This window comes from Prionailurus viverrinus, chromosome B3 (assembly GCF_022837055.1).
Source record: "Prionailurus viverrinus isolate Anna chromosome B3, UM_Priviv_1.0, whole genome shotgun sequence".
Taxonomy (NCBI): domain Eukaryota; kingdom Metazoa; phylum Chordata; class Mammalia; order Carnivora; family Felidae; genus Prionailurus; species Prionailurus viverrinus.
In genome coordinates this window covers 139,983,294-140,007,301 of record NC_062566.1, presented here as the reverse complement: position 1 = coordinate 140,007,301, position 24,008 = coordinate 139,983,294, and the positions used below count along the sequence as shown (strand labels likewise).

At 46.1% G+C, this 24,008-nt stretch overlaps 1 protein-coding gene across 8 annotated transcripts in view; it reads right to left on the bottom strand.

Annotated features, from left to right (window-relative positions):
- Positions 1–24,008, bottom strand: part of TECPR2 (tectonin beta-propeller repeat containing 2) — a 108,258-nt gene that overhangs the window by 84,077 nt on the left and 173 nt on the right. For 2 of the 8 annotated variants that reach the window (XM_047864002.1, XM_047864006.1), the window contains exons 1-2: positions 23,518–23,633; positions 9,658–9,948 (exon numbers count right to left, since the gene is read on the bottom strand). In XM_047864002.1, the coding sequence (XP_047719958.1) occupies positions 9,658–9,876 (219 nt within the window). In that variant the 5' untranslated portion in view covers positions 9,877–9,948; positions 23,518–23,633. Of the gene's footprint in view, positions 1–6,737; positions 6,798–9,657; positions 9,949–11,565; positions 11,661–23,517; positions 23,634–24,008 lie in introns of those variants that run through there. The other 6 variants (XM_047864003.1, XM_047863999.1, XM_047864001.1 and 3 more) reach the window with 6 other exon arrangements.

The window sequence follows — 24,008 nt, the reverse complement described above, 5'->3', positions numbered from 1 at the left end:
GCAGAAAGCAGGGATGTTGCTAAACACCTACAATACCCAGGAGAGCACCCCAGACCAAGGTGTCAGTAGCTGTCAGGCCGAGAAACTGACTTAAACCCAACCATATCAATAATTACATTCAATATAAATGGCCTAAATATGCCAATTATCAGGCCGTCTGGCTGGCTCAGTCGGTAGGGCTTGCGACTCTCAATCTCAGGGTCGTGAGCTCAATCCTCATGCTGGGCATAAAGATTACTTAAAAAGAAAAAAAAAAAAAGCAGGGGCGCCTGGGTGGCTTAGTTGGTTAAACATCTGGCTTCAGCTCGGGTCATGATCTCGCAGTTCATGAGTTTGAGCCTCACATCTGCACTGTAAGCACAGAGCCTGCTTGGGATTCTCTCTCTCTCTCTCTCTCTCGCTCTCGCTCTCGCTCTCGCTCTCCCTCTCCCTCTCCCCACCCTCCTCTCTGCCCCTCCCCTACTTGTGTATGCACTCTCTCTCTCTCTCTCTCTCTCTCAAAATAAATAAACTTAAAAGAAACTAGAGATTGTTAAACTGAATAAAAAAGTAAGACCTGACTTCATGTTATCTTCAAGAAATGCACTTTAGTTATAAAGGCACAGATAAACTAAAGGTAAGAATGGAAAAAGATATACCAGGCAAACTCTGATTGTAAGCAAGCAGAAGAGGCTATACCACCACCCAAGTAGACAAGGAATATCACCAGAGATAAAAAAAAGAGATACTGCATAGTGATAAAAGGATCTATTCAATAAATAGACAACAATCCTAAATGTATAAGTACCAAACAATAGAGCTTTAAAAAAAATTTTTTTTCAACTTTTATTTATTTTTGGGACAGAGAGAGACAGAGCATGAACGGGGGAGGGGCAGAGAGAGAGGGAGACACAGAATCGGAAACAGGCTCCAGGCTCTGAGCCATCAGCCCAGAGCCTGACGCGGGGCTCGAACCCACGGACCGCGAGATCATGACCTGGCTGAAGTCGGACGCTTAACCGACTGCGCCACCCAGGCGCCCCAACAATAGAGCTTTAAAATGCACGAAACAACACAACAACCTGACTATATTGAATACCACTGAACTATATACACTTAAAAATGGAAAAATGATAAATTTTATGTTCTGTATGTTTTGCCACAATTTTTAAAAATACGTGAAGCAGAAACGGACAGAAAGACAAATGCACTATTTCTGTGGATGGATTCAACCCTCCCGTCATGGTAACTGACGGAAGCAGGCTATCGAAGGCCCGGAAGACCGAACCACACCGTTGCGTTAGCAAGAGTCTGCCAAAAAGCAGGACCTGCCAGCAGAAGCAGACACGCGCGACATCTGGGCAAACCCAGCCGGAAGAGGCGGCGAGAACTGTCAACTCACAGTGCAGGTCTGCGACCGAGATGGAGACAAGGGAAGGAAGGGGAGTTGCACAGGCTAATCTCCAACTGCAGTGCAGTTCTAGAAAGTTGTGGCCTTGCCATCAGGAACCCCCAAGCCAGAGTCACTTGTCAGGAGTCACCAGCTTCATGGGCGTAGGTGTGCCTTGTGTCCCAGCTGCACCCAGTCACAGGCCGGGAGCGCCAGTGGGAAGCGTGGCTCTGGGTGGGCACAGCGGCAGGCTCAGGGCTCCCCAGTTACATACACCCCCGCAGGGAGAGAGGGTAATTGAGATGAGGCTATCACCAAGTGCCACACAGAATAAAAAGACACAAGTGGAGAAAATATTCGAGGCTTATTTTTTAGGACTGGATCAGGATACACAAAACCTGTTTTAGAAAACGGAAGGCACAAAGCCACCATCCATCTTTTTAAACAGTATTTCTATTTCATAAAGCCAATCCTTCATTTAAGATATTATTTAAAAATGGGATTTTTACAGGGGCGCCTGCGTGGCTCAGTCGGTTAAGCGTCCAGCTTCGGCTGGGGTCATGATCTTGCAGTTTGTGAGTTCGAGCCCCACGTCAGGCTCTGTGCTGACAGCTCAGAGCCTGGAGTCTGCTTCGGATTCTGTGTCTCCCCCTCTCTCTCTGCCCCTCCCCCACTCACGCTCTGTCTCTCTCTCTCTCGAAATAAACATTAAAAAATAAAATAAATAAATGCATTGCTGATTTACAATGAGATGCACGCTGAAGATTAAGCAATCGTGTTTACTGATGGCTTCACTGTGCTTGTCGTGTGGACACGAACAACGTGTCCCTTTCAGGGGCTCTCACGGTCCAGGAAAAGGACAAGACCCATCAACACATACAGGAATCAAGCATTACTGTCACTGACACACAGGTACGGGGGGGGTCACAGGAAGGACATGGTCAGCTCCGACGGGTATGAGGGGCAGGGCGGACACGATTGCTGCCTTCACGATGCCAGTTGGCTGAATCCCAAGTGCCTCGTGGCATGGGAGTCTCTCGTTTCCATTTCTACAATGATGAAATATGTTCACATATACAAGACTACATACGACATGACTGTAGACAACTGCTTAGATGGTCATAAAATGAACATCCATGGAGTCCCGACCCCGCCTGGAAAAGGGAACGTCGAGGGCACCTTTGAAGCCCTCTGGGCCCTTCTCCCTACCTGCATACCCTCATGCCACCAAAACCACTATCCTGGAATGGGAATTTATCCCCTTGCTTTTCACAGCTTCATCACATGTGCACGTGCCCTTACGCACTACGGTGCACACACGTGCCCAACACAGACTCAGACTGGTGAGCCAGCACGTGGAGGTTCTGGCCCTCAACCTTCCTGACTCAGAAACTCAGTTTTTTCAGTGTCCTATTGTGTTCAGTGCCCAGGGTGGTTGTCTTGTGGGCATCTCATGCACAAGAAGTTAAAGTTTAAGCCAAAAAGCCAGTTTATTACTTTATAAAGAACTAACGGTCACACAAACCAGAATGCTCACGTACGTAGGACCTGTACATTCTTCCCCACTGGCTGATGCGCATGGGCAGCAAGTCTCAGTCAAAAGCTGCTTGGCTAGCAGGGAGCAATTTCTGAGCAAGCCATGGTAAGCGTTAGGGCCGGCCATGCCAAGGGGGTCTCAGCTCTCAAAGGGACTCCCAACTGCACGGGTAATTCGGCCCGATTTTTCCCAAGTTACCCAGCAGACTATACGCTCTCTTCCTGCCGTCACATCCTCTTTTCTTCTTCTTTTTTTTAAGTTTATTTATTTTGAGAGAGAGAGGATGAGCAGAGGAGGGGCGGGGTGGGGGGGGTGGGCAGAGGATCTGAAACGGGCTCCGTGCTGACGGCACAGAGCCCAATGCGGGGCTGACCTGGGTCAAAGTCGGACGCTTAAGCGACTGAGCCACTCAGGTACCCCTCCTTTTTTCTTTTGATGTAGGGACAGTTCAGCTTTATTCTGGCCTGGGAGTCACTCTTCTGTCTCTTTAAGGAGACTCTGTCCATTTCAGGGCTCATCTATTGCATGCTGAGCTGACTCTTACATTTCCCTCCTTTCCAACTTCCCAGGAGCACTTCTTGTTGCCTTGTGGCAACTTAACCCCCCTCAAAATGGAAATCTAGCGATAAAAAAATTTAAGAAGAGACTGATTTGAAAGAAGCCAGTGATGATTTTCTGAACACACACTTCACCACCAGGGTAGCATTCCACCAACCTCCTCAGGCTCCTTGGCAGGCGGTTTTCCCTTCATACACAGGACAAAACTGTACGAAGGGGAAGCGTTCTTTGCGAGTGAGCTCATGGGAGCTGTGAAATGTGACAAGGCTTTCTTCATGAGTGTCTCTCGATACGCCAAAGCTTAACCTTTAGGAGAAACTGCTAGCATATCAAATAATAGATCGAAAATACCTAGAAACATTTAAGAAGACTCTAGTAAGATATTCATCAAATTCAAAAGAATTGTTTCACTTTTATCCTTCTTTACTAACACAGAACCACAGTTTAAAGTTTAAATATTTCCATAACTATTTGATGATCCAAAAGTTAAATCAAAGCATCCCCTTTTCTGGAATAATTTCCTTAATTCCATAGGGCAAATTGGAGTAGGGAACATCCACTGGACTTGAAGGAAGTCCCTAGGGCCCGGGACACCACCACTAGAGAAATCTTAGAGACAGAAGGCAGATTACCTACAAAGGAAAACAATTCGACGGCCAGCAGGGGTCCCAGCAGTGGAGATGATGATATAATACCTTTAAAGTGTTGAGACAAAATAAACATCTGAAGTGAGGTAGGGATCCAGTTTCACTTTCCCCCAAATACTCATATCCAAATGTCCCACACCATTTAGTAGAACAACCTTGTAACAGCATCTTTGCAAAACCTCAAGCGATCATATAGGCATGGATTTTCTGGGTTCTCTGTTCTATTCTTTTCGATCTGATCTCTTTATCTATTCTTGTGCTAACAACCACAATCAGCTTAATTACTGAAGGTTTATAAGCCTTGCTAACCCAGTAGAGCAACCCCTCCCATCTTGTTCTTTTGCCATTAGTATCTTGACTCTTCTTGAGTCATTACAATTGCAAATACAATTTTAAATTACCATTAGTTAATGAGTTGAAGCAATCCATGCTGAGGATACCAGTGAAACCCTATACCGCAATGCTACTGACATGCCAGAATTTAGATCATAGGATCCTAATTAGTCAGTTAAGCATCCAACTCTTGATTTCAGCTCAGGTCATGATCTCAAGGTCTGTGGGATCGAGTCCCAAGTCGGGCTCTGTGCGGGGCATGGAGTCTGCCTAAGATCCTCTCTCCCTCTCCTTCTGCCCCTACCCTGTTTTCTCTCACGTGCATGAACTCATGCACTCTCTCCGTTGAAATAAATGAGTAAACTTAAAAAATATATATATATATGTATGTATGTATGTATGTATGTATATACATATATATACACACACACATACTTGGTAAAAGTCAAGGAAACATTCATAACATTCTGAAGCATGAGTTTCCTGACTGGAAAACATCACAGACATGTTCCCATGCTCAGGCCTCTCCTTCCTTCCACTGGGAATATTCTGCCCCCGCTGTAACAGCACGTCCATCATGCTGCTCACTGTCTTTGGGTCTCCATTCAGCTGTCACCGGTCAGCGAGCCCTTCCCTGAACTTCCTATTTAAAATTGCAACGCCCCGCCCTGCAGCTCCTCACCCCCTCCTCTGCTTTATTCTCCCCTCAGACCCCCTTCTTGTTCGTCTGTGTGTTGGCGGCTCTGGCTCCCCACTAGACTCCGAGTCCCCTGAGGGCAGGGGCCTTGCCTGCCCTGTTCTGTGCCTCTCCAGGACCTCAAGCGGGCCTAGCACACGGTGAGCACTGGGTACTTTTTTCTTTTTTAATGTTTATTTATTTTTGAAGGAGAAAGAAACAGAGTGTGTGTGTTGGGGGGGTGGGGGAGGGGAGCGGTGCAGACAGAGAGGGAGACAAAGAATCCAAAGCAGGCTCCAGGCTCCGAGCTGTCGGCACAGAGCCTGATGCAGGACTCGAACTCACACACTGCGAGATCATGACCTGAGCCGAAGTCGGACACTCAACCGACGGAGCCACCCAGGTGTCCCCGCACTGGGTACTTATTGAATGAACTCCTGGACACCCAAGTGCAGACAAGCTGCAGAAGTGAGAACCAGGTAGTGCAGAGACTGCTCCGGGGGCGAATCCGTGGAATTTCCGCCATTCACCGAATGCTAAGAAGAGAGGTTATACAATTACTTTCCAAAGAGAAAATCAGAAGCTCAGGTCAACTTATCGTTCCGGTCTGTTCTTACATATTTCACACCCGTACATTTAACAAGTTTATAACATTTTTATACTCGTTATTAGCTCCTCACAGTTTCTTGTGTTTTGGCACGAGCTAGAAGAACTTCTTGTGTCTCCATCTGCCCTCTCCCACTAACTCGTGTAGGAAAAAAGGTTTCCAAAAGTATTATTCTTGAGAACACACGACAGGCTGTATTTAGCACATATAAGGTCTGCTTTCCTTCTTTAGAAACATCATCTTTCATCCATGCCATACGTGGGTTCATGAGAGGGTAGACTAACTTTTATTTTTATTTACCTTCCTATAAAATCTTAGATTTCCCCTAAATGAAACTAGTTGATGCGTCTCTCAATTTTCACTTGGAAATTCCAGAGACTCTGAATCTGGTTTCCACTGTCTTCCAAATCCAGACTTTTGTGGAGGCCCTGTCTTCTCTCATAGGAAGTGAGTGTAATGGTCAGGCAACCAGCTGTGTGGCGTGGAGCGGGAATCTTACCATTTCTTTATTTGAAAAACATGGGAATCGTGCCAAATTATTCTAAGACCTAGCCAGCTCTGAAGACAAAAATGACCAGAACAACAAAACAGTTCATCCATCCCTAGGATCACGTAGCTAAGAACCGACAGCCAACACTCAAAACAGAGCTTTGTGTTGTTGTGTTGATGCAAGTAAATACGGGGGCGCCTGGGTGGCTCGGTCAGTTGAGCGTCCAACTCTTGCTTTTGGCTCAGGAGGTCGTGCTCTCACAGTTTGTGAGGTAGAGCCCCACGTTGGGCTCCGTGCTGACAGCGCACAGCCTACTCGGGATTCTCTCTCTCCCCCTCTCTCTGCCCGTCCCTCGCTCACTCTGTCTCTCTGTCGAAAATAAACTTCAAAAACATTAAAAAAAAAAAAAACCCAAAACAAGGAAATAGGAAAACATTCTTGTTACCAAAAAATTCGAATGATTCCACCGCATTTAAAGAAAACAAAAAGATACTTCTTCACACCCCCTCCCTTAGCCTACCTCATTCTCAGGCCCCACAGAGATTTAGAGAATCATGATGGAGAGTCAGGAGTGCTCCTGCAGACCTTTTCCCGTATGTTTTACAGACGGATATTTAGCTTTCTTTTCCCACCCCAGTATTCTGATTCCAAATTCCGTGTTCTTTCCAAAACGGAATTTTTACTTTGCACTTCCTTTGTGATTTTCCACAATTGAGGGTTTGTATTCTATACCAAATGGGTGCTTGAAAAATGTTTTGGATACTTGGGGCTGTCAAGTTTGGATTTTGGCCCCAGTAAAATACATTTTTTTCTGATCCCTCCATCAGAGAAAGCCAGCGGACGTATACATATAATATATGACTTTTCCTGGAGTCCCCTCTTCATCTGCTGGTTCCAAGAATTTGTACTTGATTCTCCCAAACTCTGGGCACCCCTGGTGCTAGGACATCACCTTCCTTCAAAGCTCATGGGGCTCATCATAGGATAAAGAGAAAGCTAATTCTAGGTAAAACTATAAAACTGGCGGTCAAGGGTAACTGTAGTTTCATTCCGGGGAACATTACACTCGCTTTTCTCTAAGTTTTTGTGAGTTTGGTGGTGAACTTTAAAAAACAGTCATATAATTATATTTTAAAAAGGACAATACAATGGTATCAATAAGCCACATGTGTTTTATAACAGAGAACCGGGTTGAAATGCAACCCGAGTAAAGGGTCTGAATTCACACTTGGCCCCTAGCCCACACAGCCCACAAGGGTCCCAGAGCTGACCCTGCCCCAGAAGCAGGTTCCAGCCTACAGTCCCATGTGCGAGGCCCCACCCGCCTTTCTGGCCTTAACCCACGCTGCTCCATATCCTTGCCCTGTGTTCCACTTCCATCCAAATACACTTTCTGGAACACACACTCACACGCGCGCGCGCGCTCCAACCCTACACCTTAATGCCAAAGATGACCTAGCAGTGAATTAAAACCTAAGGGGCTAGCAAATGTACCCTGCAGTGTTAGAGGTCAGAAGAGCAGGCACCTGCGAGAGGAGTACTGACTGGCAGCCAGCGCTGGGAGTCTACTGGACTGCTGAAGACCTTCTGCATCTTGATCTAGGGATCACACGGCTGTACAACTAGGCTAATTCACCAAGTTGTACATTTGAAATTTGTACGCTTTATGTCAAGTACACTTCAACTAAAAAGTGAGAAAACAGAGTGAAACAGAGAACCAAAGTCTGCTCTACTTTAAACTTGTTGAGACACGTTTTATGACCCAGAATATGGTCTCAGTGAATGTTCCACGTTTACTTACGAGGAACACACCCTCATCTGCTGTTGGGTGGAACGTTCTGTAAATGTCAATGAGACAATGTCAGCTGATGGTGTCACTCAGCTCTTCTATATTTCTATATCCTTGAGAGACGAGTGCTGAAGTCTCCAACTAGAATTGTGGATTTCTTGGTTTTTCAGTTATGAGACTTTTTGCTCCGTCTATTGTGGAGTTTGCTTGTTAAGGTACATACATTTAAGGCTGCTGTGTCTTTTCCAACGGAATGGCTCTCTTTAACCCGTTATTTCTTTGCTCAGACTACTTTGATATTCACATCGCCACTCCAACTTTCTTTTAATTAGCATTTACATGACATACCTTTTTCCATCCTTTTAATTTTGTTTAATGTTTATTCATTTCTGAACAACAGAGAGAGAGACAGAGCACAAGCAGGGGTGGGGCGGAGAGAGAGGGGGACACAGAATCTGAAGCAGGCTCCAGGCTCTGAGCTGTCAGCGCAGAGCCCAACGCAGAGCTTGAACTCACGGACCACAAGATCGTGACCTGAGCTGAAGTCGGACGCTTAACAGACTGAGCCACCCAGGTGCCCCCATCCTTTTAATTTTTAATTGAGTTTCTTATGAACAATATATAGTTGGTTCATAATTTTTTCCTCCATTCCAGTAACTTCTTTTAATTGATAAGTACAGATCATTTCCACTTTTTAATCAGGTCTATCATTTTGTTTTCTTTTTTCTTTTTTTACTGTTTATTTCTTTTGAGAGAGAGAGAGACAGAGTATGAGTGGGAAAGGGGCAGAGAGAGAGGGAGACACAGAACCTGAAGCAGGCTCCAGGCTCCGAGCTGTCAGCACAGAGCCTGACGCAGGACTCGAACCCACGAAATGTAAGATCATGACCTGAGCCGAAGTTGGACGCCCAACTGACTGAGCCACCCAGGCACTCATAAACACAAAAGTCTTGTCTAAAGATGTCCATAAAAGCCCACTAACTACAGGAATAGTAGAGCCACACCAGGACATGAGGGAGAAGCCATAACTCAGTCACCTTGGGAGTCTCTCACAAAAGCCACGTACTCAATAAACCACAGATATCGACTAAGTAGGTGAATTTGACGATGATGTGTCAATATTTATTTAGTGCCTACCAGCATCTACAATACACAGACATGCAATGCCTGAAGTCAACCAACACAGAACAGAGGTTGGCTGAGATTCTAACAGCAATGTTCTATAAGGAGAGATCTTATTTCAGATGTACCTGTTTGGGTAGCTAGCCAATACTGATACTAGTCCTTTCTTCATAATAATTTCAGCACAATAACTAGAGATCATTTAACCGAGTCAGTCAAGGTACCCTGAGAAACAAAAATATGTAGAAGAAAGTACCAACTTCCAAAGTTTTCTATTACATATTAACACTAAAATGTTCTCTTTTAAAGTGGTGCTAAACTTCTAGAGGCAGGGGGAAAAAAGTAAAAACAAAAACAAACCAACGTCTTTAGTTATATTCCACTTCAATTAAAGATGGTTTTCAAGTAGTGTTTGGGTGAGATACTAAGGCCAAATCGGAAGTCAATTACCCCATCCTAGGAGACACGAGCGTGTCCAACGTCGGCCATGCCTCTTGCATACTAAGGAGTAAAGAAAAGCAAGACTCACCTCAAAGTTGTACTTCTTCATCTGGTTGAAGTGTCTGCAGTACAGATAGAGCATGCCGATGCTGCTGCCCACCGCGATGTAGTCCCCATTGGTGTCGAGAGCTGTGAGGTAGACCACGACGGACCGGAAACCCTTCTGGACCTTTGTGGGAATGGCATTGAGGAGATAGTACAAAGGGCAGAACTCTCTGAAGGTAACCGGTTCTGATACTGATGCCATGGCCGAGGTTTCCGCAGATGATCTTCAGGGAGGAAAAGGAACGTTTGATTGGCATCTGGGGAAACCTGGGGGCTAAAGAACAAGGCGTTGTAATTCTTTCAACGTCTGGTCACGCCAAAGAGAAGTCATGTTTAACGGTGGGCGCGAGGAACTTGCAGGTGGGGAAAAATTACAGCTGCGGCTTATTTCAACGGAGAAAGTAAACCAGGTGTCATTAAGATCACTTCGAGCATTGGGGCGCCTGGGTGGCTCAGTCGGTTAAGCCACCGACTTCGGCTCAGGTCATGATCTCGCAGTCCGTGAGTTCAAGCCCCGCGTCGGGCTCTGTGCTGACAGCTCAGAGCCTGGAGCCTATTTCAGATTCTGTGTCTCCCTCTCTCTGACCCTCCCCCGTTCATGCTCTGTCTCTCTCTGTCTCAAAAATAAATAAACGTTAAAAAAAAAAAAGATCACTTCGAGCACTTTAATTCAATGTGCACGTCAATATGTACTGGCCTCTATAATTTATACTGTGATAATAAATACCACGGAGAAACAGAAAGAATATTAGAAACAGTTCTTATTCTCGAGCAGTTTATGATCTAGCCAGGCAGGCAAAAGAAACAGTGAAGACACACAAAACCACATGTGATTGGGTGCGAAGCTGTAGGTCTTGATAAGAGGGACAGAGTAGTGGGAAAGGCTTCACTGGAAACATCCTGAAGTACAAAGCTCATGAGGATGGACAGAACATGAAGAGAAAGAGGAAAGCCATTGTCCCAGGAGGACAACGAACAAGTCCTGGTGTGGAAATACACTCGCTGTGCCCAGACAGCAGAGAAGCACGTCCCCCAGCTGGATGCCTGCAGCCCCCTCGATGCTCAGAGCCTCCGCGATGCACCTGCTCCACCCTGACACCCGTACCTCTTGGCACTCTGAGTTCAAAGCCTCCCGCAATAAAGAGACTCAGTCCTTACACAGTGTGTTGTCATTTATGAAGGGTTCAGCCCCTCATTTACTCCTTGTCCCACCTGTGAGATCAGTGGCGTCACCTCCAACTTTGAGGAGAAGGGCCTGAGGACCCAAGAGTCACAAGACTTGCCCGTGACCACAAAGCCGAGACCTGAGTCCAGGTGTTCTCGCTCCAGGTCCTGAGTCTTTCCAGTTGCGCCATCACAGCTCTGACAGACAAGCAGCAGCTACAGGCGGTGCCCGATCCTGATTAGAGCTGGAGGGGCATATTCTAGTCCTTCAGTTCTACGGAGACTTTAAGCCCTCTAGGAAGAACTTGTTAGGATGCCGGATTTGCGGTCTGCTGAACTGTGGCTTTTTGATTTCTATAAAGCTGACTGACCAACTTCAAGTTCTCTTATAACGAAACTCACACCCAACTCATTCTCACCCAGGGGCCCCAACACTGGGCTGTCCCTCCCACCTGGAATGCTCTTTCTCCAGGTGTCACTCAGATTTTGCTTCTTCTCAGCATATGGGTGTCTGCTAAAATGTCCCCTTATCCACGAGGTCCCACCTGACCACCCCCTACAGTGTGCTTCCTACCACCACCACCAAGCCCTCTCTGGTCCCCTCTCTCTGCTTTACTTGCTCACACTTCTTCTGCCTTCTCTTTTGACTGGCCGTCTCTGCCTGACCCCCTCTACCATCACTGGTCTGTAAGGCCCACAAGAGCAGGGCCACATCTGCCTCACTCACCTCTGTAGCCCCCAGCACCTCGAACAGGATCAGGCATATCAGAGGCACTCAGTAAGTATTTACTGAATGGATGAATGAGTTGTGTACGAGGAAAATCTGCAAGGAAGGAAGGAGTGACAAGAGTGGAAGACCAACAAAATAATCACTTTTTCTCCAATCTTGCCTCAACTCACTGCAGGAATAATACCCCCCTGGATCTCTATGGCATACCAGTGATCCAAGCATTTTCAGATTCCTGTTTCATTTGATAATCACAATAGTCAATACGAAGAAGCAAGCAGTGTAATTTGTGAGAGCTCCCCTAATGGTAATAATAAGAATCACATCCCTCTGTGATGGTTAAGAAAATTGACTGGGGCCCCTGGGTGGCTCAGTTGGTTGAGCAGCTGACTCTTGATTTGGCTCAGGTCATGATCCCAGGGTTATGGGATCGAGCTCCATGTTGGACTCTGCGCTAAGCATGGAGCCTGCTCGAGATATTCTCTCTCTCTCTCTCTGGGCACCTGGGTGGCTCAGCCAGCTAAGCATCTGACTCTTGATTTTGGCTCAGGTCATGATCTCACAGTTCGTGGGTTGGAGCCCTGAGTTGGGCTCTGTGCCGACAGAGTGAAGCCTGCTTGGGATTGTTTCCCTCTCTCTCTCTCAAAATAAACAAACATTAAATATAAATATAAATATATATATATATATATATATATATATATATATTCTCTCTCTCTGCCCCTCTCCCCCTCTCGTGCGTGCTCTGTCCCTCTCTAAATTTCCTTTCTAATCTTAAAAAAAAAGAAAGAAAATTGACTGATACATCCCTTTGTAGCAGAGGTTGAAGCTCTGGGAGGTTCTGAAACGTGCCCAAGCTCACATAGCTTCAGTGCATGTGCCGCTGAAGTGAGCACACACATAGCTTTAAATGGCTGACGCAACAGGCATCTGGATGGTGAATGCTGTGCCGTCCATACAGCAGCACGGTTCATAAACCTATAACCAGGCAAGGGCAAGACTAATCCTTGATTTATGCAAGTACTCCAGAAAGGTGGGCGAGACTCAGATGATGCAGGAATCAAATGAAAATGAAATGGCCTCATGCACTCAAGTGAAAACAGTTGCTGACAGATACCACGGGAAAGGAGGTAGATCGCTTAAGGACATGGGACAATAATCCAAAATGCAAAGAATGACAATAGCAATAGCACTAATCGCTAATGCTATTACTTCATAGAAACTATCCTTAGCACACTAACCCATTAAATCCTCGCCAAATCAGGACCACTGTTATCTCCATTGTACAGATGAGGACACTGTTGCTATTTCAACAATCTTTCCATCTTCAAGCGTAAGGCAGCATAGGAGCAGTTAAAGGCTTTGTTTCCTTGATGGGCGTGTACATGCGAACACACTGAGAAGCCATAATTTATACAAAGTTTTTAAAATGAAATTTTTTTTTTAAACAGTTATAAATGTTCACCATCAAAAAATTGAGGGGTGCCTAAGTGGCTCAGTCAGTTCAGTGTCCAACTCTTGACTTTGGCTCAGGTCAGGATCCCACAGTGGTGGGATTGAGCCCCACGTTGGGCTCTGTGCTGAAGGTGGAGCCTACTTAAGATTCTTCTCTCTCTCTTTCTCTCTCTCTGTCCCTCTCATCTCCCCACCCCCAGCTCGAAGGCACGCACACTCTATCTCAAAGTAACAAAAAAAATTGAGGGGCGCCCGGGTGGCTCAGTCGGTTAAGTGTCCAACTCTTCGTTTCAGCTCAGGCCATGATCTCATGGTTCATGGGTTCGAGCCCCGCATCGGGCTCTGCGCTGACAGCGCAGAACCTGCTTGGGATTCTCTGTCTCCCTCTCGGCCCCTCCCCCCTTCTCTCAAAACAAACTTTAACATTTTTGAAGTATGGAAAATTACAAAGAACTAAATAAATGGCATTACTAATCCCATTGTACGGGGGTGCCCAGGTGGCTCAGTCGGTTGAGTGTCGACTTTGGCTCAGGTCATGATCTCACGGCTGGTGAGTTGAGTCCCGCGTCGGGGAGTCCGTGCTGACAGCTCAGAGCCTGGAACCTGCTTGGGATTCTGTGTGTCCCTCTCTCTCTGCCCCTCCCCCGCTCATGCTCTGTCTCTCTCTCTCTCTCAAAAATAAATAATAAAACATTAAAAAAAAATAATCCCATCGTACAGAGACATGCTATATCTACAGGTAGTGACAGACACACATGTGCAGACACACACAGTTTTTCACTTTATAAACCAGAAGCATTTGCCATTTCATTAAATATTCCGCCAGAACACGATTTTTAATCTGTACAGAAAAGCTGCAGCGAACACACTACATGCATAAACCAAAATTTTCCGAACCAAAATGTTCTAATTTCTGCTTTAGCGGACGAGACCTCCTCGGAAGCAAGTGGAAGGACTAAGCACTTCACAAACGTCAGCTAGTACTATTTCCTCCTTTCAAAGCCATTTTCCTCAAAGCAGCTCTGTCAAATTTAAAAATTCATTCCCTTGATCTGATACCATTCACTTGTCAGCTCCGTAATCTCCATACGAAGGGATCTGAGACTGCGGCCTGGTTAGAAGGGGCCGGAGGATTTGCCTCGAAACTCATCTGCAGGGCAGGTACACTATTCTAGCTGGGATTATACGTTTACTTGCGGTGGCTTAGGAGGTATTCGTGGAAGGACAGAGTCCCCGGAATCATCACTTTGGCGCAATCAACGATAACACTATCAACTTCAAAAATGTGTAAGGATCCCTTCACTTGCAGGCCCCGGCACAGATTAAAAATTATCACAATTCTGTGCCAGATAATGGGCAGTATAATCAAATTTGGAATCAATTTTGGGGGCTGAAATCCTAGCATTCGTGCCTGACTTCTCCCTCTCCTTCACCCCCAGAGCAACCCCTCAACTCTACTGCCTAACCTACCTCACACCTGGCCCCTTCTCACCAGCTGTGGCCATGCCCAGGAGGAAGCCATCACGTGTCTCACCTGGGCCTCTGCGACATTCTTCTAATGCCTGCTCTCCTGCTCCCACAGCTGCCCTCTAGAACCTAAGCTCACACACAGCAGTGGGAACGAACTCTGTGACTTCATCGGAACTAAAAACGTTCGTGCTCCAAAAAACACCGCCAAGACACTGAAAAGACTACTCACAGAATTAGGAAAAATATTTGTTAATCACATATCTCATAATGTATTTGTATCCAGAACATATAGAGAACTCTTAAAAATCAATAACAAAAAAGACAATTCTTAAATGGACAAAGGATCTGAATACATGTTTCTCCAAAGAAGACATAAAAGTGGCCAATAATTTGGGGCACCTGGGGGGCTCAGTCAGTTGAGCATCTGACTTCAGCTCAGGTCATGATCTCACAGTTTGTGAGTTCAAGTCCCGTGTTGGGCTCTCTGCTGTCAGCCCAGAACCCGCTTCGGATCCTCTGTCCCCCTCTCTCTGCATCTACCCTGGTTGCACTCTCTCTCTCTCTAAAATAAATAAACATTTAAAAAGTGGCCAAGAAGCACAACAAAGATGCTCACCATCATTAATCATCAGGGAAATGCAAAATGAAACCACAATGAAACATCACTTTAAACACTAGGATGGCTATAATAATAATAAAAAAAGATATGTGTTAATAAGAATGTGAAGAAACTGAAACCCTCATACGTTGCTGGTAGAAAATAAAATGATGCAGCCACTATGAAAGGCTCTAGCAGCTCTTCAAAGGTTAAACAGAGTTACCACATGACCCAGCAATTCTACTCCTAGTTGTATATCCAGGAGAAATGAAAACATATGTCTACCAAAAATTTGTCCACAAATGTTCATAATATTACCTTCATAATAGTAAAAATTTAAAACAACACCAATTGTCCATCAAAACAACAGTATATCCACACCATGGAATATTATTCAGCAATAAAAAGGAATGAAGTTCTGATCCATGCATAACATGATGAACCTTGAAAACATGATGCTAAGTGAAAGAAGCCAGACACACAAGACCACATATTGATTCCACTTATATGAAATGCCCAGAATAAGCAAACCTAAAGAGACAGAAAGTAAATCAGTGACAGCCTAGGGCTGGAAGAAGATGGGAATGTGGGTGGAGGTGACCGTTAAATGGTATGGGGTTTCTTTTTAGAATGACGACAAAACTCTACAACTGGTTGTAGTGATGATTCCATATCTCCACGAATACACTAAAAACCACTGAACTATATACTTTATTTTTTAAATACTTTGCACAAATTTTTCTTAAAGTTTATTATTTTGTGAGAGAGAGAGCAAGCGGGGAAGGGGCAGAGAGAGAAGGAGAGACAGGATCTCAAGGAGGCTCCACACTGTCCACACAGAGTCCCATGTGGGGCTCAAACCCACGAACCGTGAGATCATGACCTGAGCCAAAACCAAGAGTCAGATGCTTAACCAACTGAGCCACCCAGGCACCCCAACTTGTACACTTTAAACGGGTAAATTATATGGCATGTAAATTATACCTCAATAAAATTATTGCAAAAAAGAAGAAAAAGAAGGAACAGCTCTCCAACACCTATTCATCCTAAAAACTTCAGTAAACTAGGAATAGAGAGAAATTTCCTCAAGTGGACAAGGAATACCTATAAAAAAACAACAGCTAATAGCACACTTAACGGTGAGAAACTCAAAGCTTCCCCACTGTGATCAGGTGCAAGGGAAGGAGCTCCCTATCTCACCACTCCTTTTCAACATCACATTGGAAGTCCTAGCCAATGCAATAAGACAAGAAAAAGACATAAAAGATAGAGTAGAAAAGAATAATACTGTCTTTGCAGATGACATAATCATCTATGTAGAAAGCCTGAAAGAATCAACAAAAAACTGAAACTAATAAGCAATCATAGCAAGGTGATGATACAAGCTTAACATACAAAAGCCAACTGCTTTCCTATATACCAGCAATGAACAAGTGGAATTTGAAATTAAAAACACAATTCCATTTATATTAGCATTCCCCCAAATGAAATACTTATGCCTAAATCTAACAAAATACATATAAGATCAATATGAAGAAAACTACAAAACTCTCACGAACAAAATCAGAGAACCAAATAAATGGAAAGATACCCCATGTTCATGGGTAGGAAGATTTGAAACTGTCCAGATGTCAACTCTTCCCAGCTTGATTTACAGTTGGGAATGCAATCTAAATCAAAGTCCAGGCAAATTATGTTGTGGTTATCGACAAAACTATTTTAAATTTACACGGAGAAGCAAAGAACCAGAATAGCCACGAGCCAACACAATACTGAAGGAGAAGAACAAAGCTAGAGGACGATACTCCCTGGCTGCCAAACATACTCTAGAGCTATAGTAATCAAGGCAGTGTGGTATTGGCAGAACAAATAAATCAACAGAACAAAATACAGAGCCCAGAAACAGACCTGCCCGAATATAATTAACTGATCCCTGACAAAGGAGCCAAGGCAATGCAATGGGGCACATGTTGTCTTTTCAACAAACAGCGCTGGAACAAGCAGACGTCCACATGCAAAAAACAAAGAAAGAAGGAAGGAAGGAAGGAAGGAAGGAAGGAAGGAAGGAGAAAAAGAAAGAAAGAGAAAAAGAAAGAAAAAAAGAAAAAAAGCAATATAGATACAGAGCTTATACCCTTCACAAAAATTAACTCAAAATGGATCACAGGCTTAAATGTAAAACACAAAACTATAGGGGCACCTGGGTGGCTCAGTCGGTTAAGCAACTGACTTTGGCTCAGGTCATGATCTCACGGTTTGTGGGTTCAAGCCCCGTGTCGGGCTCTGTGCTGACAGCTCGGAGCCCAGAGCCTGCTTCCGATTCTGTGTCTCCCTCTCTCTCTGCTCCTCCCCCGCTCACACGCTGTCTCTCTCTCAAAAATAAATGAAGATTAAAAAAAAAATTTTTTTTTAAACACAAAACTATAAAACTCCTACAAAATAACACAGGACAAAACCTGGACGACGCTGAGTATGGTGATGACATTTTATTTTATTTTACTTCACTTTAAGTAGGCTCCATGCCCAGTGTGGAGCCCCATGCAGGGCTTGAGTTCATGACCCTTGAGATCAAGACCTGAGCTGACATCAAGAGTTGGACGCTGAACTGATTGAGCTACCCAGGCATCCCATGGTGATGACATTTTTAGATACAACACTAAAGGTATGATCCAAGGAAGAAATAACTGATAAGCTAGACTTCATTAAAACTAAAAAATTCTGCAAAAGAAAATGTCAAGAGAATGAGAAGACAAACCACAGACTGGAAGAAAAGATTTGCAAAAGACACATTTGATAAAGGACTGTTACCCAAACCATATGAAGAACTCTTAAAACTCAACAATAAGAAAACAAACAACCAGGTTAAAAAATGGACCAAAGACCTAATAAGACACCTCACCAAAGAAGATCTACAGATGGCAAACAGGCACATGAAAAGATGTTCCACATCATATGTCATCAGGGAAATGCAAATTAAAATAAGATACACGTGGGGCACCTGGGTGGCTCAGTCGGTTGAGCTTCTGACTCTCGATTTTGGCCCAGGTCATAATCACAGACAGGGTTCTAGGATCAGGCTCCACACTGACTGCTTAAGAGTCACTCACTCGCTCTCTCCCTCTGCCCCTCTCCCCCACTCGTGCACTCTCTAAAATAAAGAAAAAATTTTTAATTAAAAAAAAAAGAGATGCACGCCTATTAGAACAGCTAAAATCCAGAACACTGACAACACCAGATACTGGTGAGGATGGTCCAACAGGGACTCTCATTCATTGCTGGTGGGAATGCGAAATGGTACAATCACTCTGGAAGACCATCTGGTGGTTTTTTTACAAAACTAAACATAACCTGGGGCACCTAGCTGGCTCAATCCATACGGCATGCAATTCTTGCTCTTGGGATCGTGAGTTTGAGCCCCATGTTAGGCATAGAACCTACTTTTAAAAAAAAACTAAACATAATCTTATGATATGATCCAGCACTTAGATACCTTGGTATTCACCTAAAGGAGCTGAAAACTTACGTTCACACACAGACCTTTACTCAGATATCTATGGCAGCTTTACTCATAATTGTCAAAAGTTGCAAGCAGCTAAGATGTCCTTTAGTAGGTGCATGTATAAATCAATTGTGGTCCATTCAGAAGACAGAATGTTATTCGGCGCTAAAAATACATGGGCTATTAAATCATGAAAAGACAGAAAGGAACCTTAAATGCGTATTAATGAAAGAAGCCAATCTGAAAAGGCCACATCCTCTATTATTCCAACTATGTAACATTCTGGAAAAGGCAAAACACTATGGAGACAGTTAGAAGATCAGTGGTTGTCAGGGGTGGCGGGGGAGGGGATGAAAAAACAAAAGCACAAGATTTTTAGGGCAGTGAAAATACTGATACCATAAGGGCAGATACGTGCCATTTTACATTTGTCCAAACCCACAGAATGTACACCACCAAAAGGGAGTCCTAAAGTAAACTACGGACTCTGGCTGATTATGATGTGTCCGCGGAGTTTCATCAATTGTAACGAACGTCCCACTCTGGTGGGGGATGCTGACAACGGGGGAGGCGGTGTGAGCACAGGGACAGGGGTATATAAAGTATTTCTGTACCTTCTCTTCAACTCTGCTGTGAACCTGAAACTGCTCTGAAAAAATAAAGTCTTTCTTTTTTTAATGTTTATTTATTTATCTTGAGAGAAAGAGCATGTGCACGAGCGGGAGGGGGATCAAGAGTTGGAAGACACCCAGGTGCGCCCCCCCTTTCAAGTTTCTTTTTTTTTTTTTGACATTTTATTTATTTTTGGGAGAGAGAGAGTGTGTGTGTGTGTGATTGGAGAGGGGCAGAGAGAGAGGGAGACACAGAATCTGAAGCAGGCTCCAGGCTCTGAACTGTCGGCACAGACCCTGACGCGGGGCTCGAACCCACGAACCACGAGATCATGACCTGAGCCGAAGTCGGCCGCTTAACCGACTGAGCCACCGAGGCACCCCAACGCCCCCCTTTTTAAAAAGAGTTCTCTGAAAGAGAAGTGGGTGCATCTCATACAACCCATCCCATTCAAAATCCTTCAGGGGTCCCCCAAGGCTCAAATAACCAAATGCCTTTCGGTGGCCTCATCAGGCTCTGTACCGCCAGCCTTCCTGGCTCCCCCATCACATCCCCATCCCTCCCCACCTGGCCACCAAGCTCTTGCGGCACTGGCCCCCTCTGTCCCTCCTCAGGCCTCTATCCCCTCTACTCCAATGTTCCTTTATCTGACCCCACAAACCTGCCTTCGCAAAGGCCCTCCCTGGGCAGATGGCTTGTAGTCCCTCCACCCCTCTTCCCTGTCCTGTCACCTTGTGTACGTCCTTCGTGATTCTCATCGCAACCTTCAGTCACTTTACCTGCTAAGCAGTTCAATGATCTCTCATGAAAATATACGCAACAAATGTAAACCCCAGTACCTAACAATATCTTTGGCACAGAGCAGATATTCAGTAAAGATTTGCTGATTGAATAAATAAGACGTTAATTTCAGGTCTTACTGCAAAATAATATTCTCAATCCAATCTTTTTTTTTTTTTAATGTTTACTTTTTGAGAGAGAGAGAGACAGAGAATGAGCAAGGGAGGGCAAAGAAAGAGAGGGAGACACAGAATCCGAAGCAGGCTCCAGGCTCCAAGCTGTCAGCATAGAGCCTGACGCCAGGCTCGAACTCACAGACCGTGAGATCATGACCCGAGCTGAAGTCGGACGCTTCACTGACTGAGCCATCCAGGCGCCCCTTAACCCAATCTTTAAAATCAATAATGCTTCCTTGGTCACAAATATTTCCATTAAAAGTACAAACCATCACTCTACAACATTCTTCCAGTGAGGATGCTTCTCCCCACAATGGCACCTACCATCAACCCCATACACTGGAAGGGTGTCAGGCGCTCTCCATGCTGACTGACAGCAAGCACCCTGATGCCACCTTGGTGGGCCACTTTTCAAAACTGGAGCAAGGACTACAATGTACAGTCTACACCATTCACTCAGTACAGGAACCCTGCACTGCCAGAGCACTCCACAACTCAGATGCTTTAAAGACTGTCTCCAAAATCTCCAGGAAGACAATTAGTATCCCTGTTGTACAATCTATTTTTGAAGTCTGGCTACAGCATCCATCACTCCTTCAAGTGTTAAAATCTCATGGCTTTCTGTGTCTCCCTCTCTCTCTGCCCCTCCCCTGTTCATGCTCTGTCTCTCTCTGTCCCAAAAATAAATAAACGTTGAAAAAAAAATTTAAAAAAAAAAAAATCTCATGGCTGAGCACAATGGGAATGAAGTCATTTATCTCCCAGACGAATGTCACTGCCCCGCTGCCGTGCCTGTTGGCTGGCTGGCCGGTGCACACAGGCTATAGCCTCACGGAAGCGTGGAAGGAGAACATTTTTTTTAAAATTTTTTTTTAACGTTTATTTATTTTTGAGACAGAGAGAGACACAGCATGAACGGGGGAGGGGCAGAGAGAGAGGGAGACACAGAATCGGAAGCAGGCTCCAGGCTCTGAGCCATCATCCCAGAGCCTGACGCGGGGCTCGAACTCACGGACCGCAAGATCGTGACCTGGCTGAAGTCAGACGCTTAACAGACTGCGCCACCCAGGCGCCCCTACATTTATTTATTTTTGAGAGACAGAGTGCAAGCAGGGAGGGGCAGAGAGAGAAGGAGACAGAGAACCCGAAGGAGGCTCCAGGCTCTGAGCTGTCAGCAGAGAGCCTGACAAGGGGCTCAAACCCACCACCAACTGTGAGATCACGACCTGGGCCGAAGTCAGATGCTCAACATACTGAGCCACCCAGGCACCCCCAAGCATGCTTACTTACTTACTTACTTACTTATTTATTTATTTAATTTTTTTTTCAATGTTTATTTATTTTTGAGACAGAGAGAGACAGAGTATGAACGGGGGAGGGGCAGAGAGAGAGGGAGACACAGAATCGGAAACAGGCTCCAGGCTCCGAGCCATCAGCCCAGAGGCTGACGCGGGGCTCGAACTCACGGACCGCGAGATCGTGACCTGGCTGAAGTCGGACGCTTAACAGACTGAGCCACCCAGGCGCCCTGAACATTTTTTTACAAAGATGTGTATCTAGCCTGGTGCCAGGCTTCCCTTCCTTCCACACACTCTACCCCGCAGCTGCAATGAGCTTCCCAGCACAGGCCCTGAACACACCAGGACCTGTTCGTCTTTGCAAAGGCCTCTTCCTCCCTTCCCACCCCCCCCCACACCCCCCACACACACACCCTGTAAGAACTCGTTCTCCCCTGGGAAACCTTCACAGCCTCTAACAGTTGGTCTTTCTCTGCTTTCGGAGAACACTGAGCACCTCGTCATCACACGGCACCTCATCTTTAGTTGTCTAGCTTCTTTCCTGGATTCTTTCTTCAGCCACATCCTTCTAGTCTACACACCTTGTGGTGCTTCGAAAGACCACTGGCGCATGGTACAATCAGCACTCGACACCTATTTGTAAACTAAGCTCTCAGAGCCCGAAGCCAGGATCCCCTAAGCATGATATTCCAAAACATAAGACCATTCTACCTCAGCGACACCCACCATCATGCAAAAACTCGTTGGTCTCTGAAGTCCAGGTCTTAGTGAACCCGACTACACACGTCGAACAACAGCTCACGTCTACCTCGGCAGAGCTGGGAACTCTTCCCTCCTGATTCTACCAAGCTCCTTGCGCTTCACTGTATCTAGAAATCTCTCCAGGATTGACACCAAAGCTCGTTTTCCTTATGTGTATAACTGTTACCTGATCGGCCCTTCACTTTTCCAAGTTCAATCGACTGCTCCTCCTGACGCCTGCTACCTTCCTTTTTTCCCCACGAAGTTCCAGTAGCCATTCTGTCTAAACTACACGGAAGCTAATATAAAATAACCTTCCTCAAACCTGAAGTGTTACCTTTCTAAAATGGAAAACAGATCCAGAAGAAGACAATCTTCTATTGAAAATGACGATGTGGCTACAAAATAACTTAAACCCAACAGAAGCTACTGGCTAGTCACTCCTCCAGGAGGACTATCCTTATCCCAACTTCCCCACCATGGTCTCAGGTAAAGCAGTCCCTATACCCGCACCTGCTGGTTCTCCAACTAGAAAGCTCCCTGAGGGTAGGGACTAGAACCACAGCATCCCTAGAGCCTGGTACGTGGCAGGCATACAAGGGACTCAAATAATACCTGCTGAATGAACCAACAAGGGATGTAAGTTGGGTTATCCAAAAAAAAACCAAAAACAAAAACAAAACCCCACAAGGTCAGAGGCTTATCGAGGTGCACTCTGCTGGGTGTAAGAAAATACAAACAGCCTTGCAGCTTAGGAGACCGGGAGACACTGGTGACGACACAGAATACAGGGGCTTTCCTCCCAGGTTCTGCTCCCAGTGGGTTTACAGGAAGGGAGCCAACCCCAAGTGCAACTCATCCCTCCAGCAGGTAAGGCAAATGTGCACCCAGGCTGGGAACCCACATTCTGCCAACAGATGGAATAGAAGGAACGGGATAAAATTCCTGAATCTCAGCGGGAAAGTGAGGAAGAAAGGGCAGGAAAGAGAAACGGGAGGACAGCATGTGGGTAACTCAGCAGGGGCTACCCTTTACTGAAATGTATCAGGTGCCAGCCAGGCTCCGTGCTTAGCGCTTACCCGAACGGACCCGCTGGATCCTCCCACCGAGACAGAGGTAGAAACTATTATCATCTCCGTTTTACAGATGATGAAACTGCAGCCTAGCGAGGTGGTATCACTTGCCCCGAGCACACAGCTAGGAAGGGGCAGTGCTGTGACCTGAACCCGGGTCTCACTCCACGGTACCCCATTCTTTACGTCGCAGGACCTATTCTGCCTCCCAGACCCTCAAAGAGGACTGAGGGAGGAGTCCTTCATTTACCCATTTAACGAACACCTACTGAGCACCTAGTAGGTGTGTGCCAAGGTCTGTGCCGGCAGTGCTGGCGCGCGGAGGAAGGCACCGGACTGACAGGGTCGGGGGACAGAACGCAACGTCAATCACGAGACAGCGGCGCTGGGAGCCGCGGGCCGGCAGGCAGAGGGACGAGGGACGAGGGACGAGGGTGCGGCAGAGGGAGGGAAGGCGCGGAGTGGGAGGAGCGAGGGCCCGGGGATGGGGCCGGCCGGCCAGCGGGGCCGAGGACGTGTGGGCGACCACCGCTCCCCTCCGGGGACCGCTGGCTTCTGCCAGACCAGCCTGGCGCCTCGAGTGTTGTGGCATTCGGGCTCGGCCACCCGCCGGGGCGACGCGGGGGCCGGGAACGGGGGCGAGATGGGCAATGCGACCCTGAGGCGCCGAGGCGAGCGAAGGGAGGCCTGGGGGAGGTGTGAGCGGCGGCGGGGAGGCCGAGGAAGGGGCGCGGGCCGGGA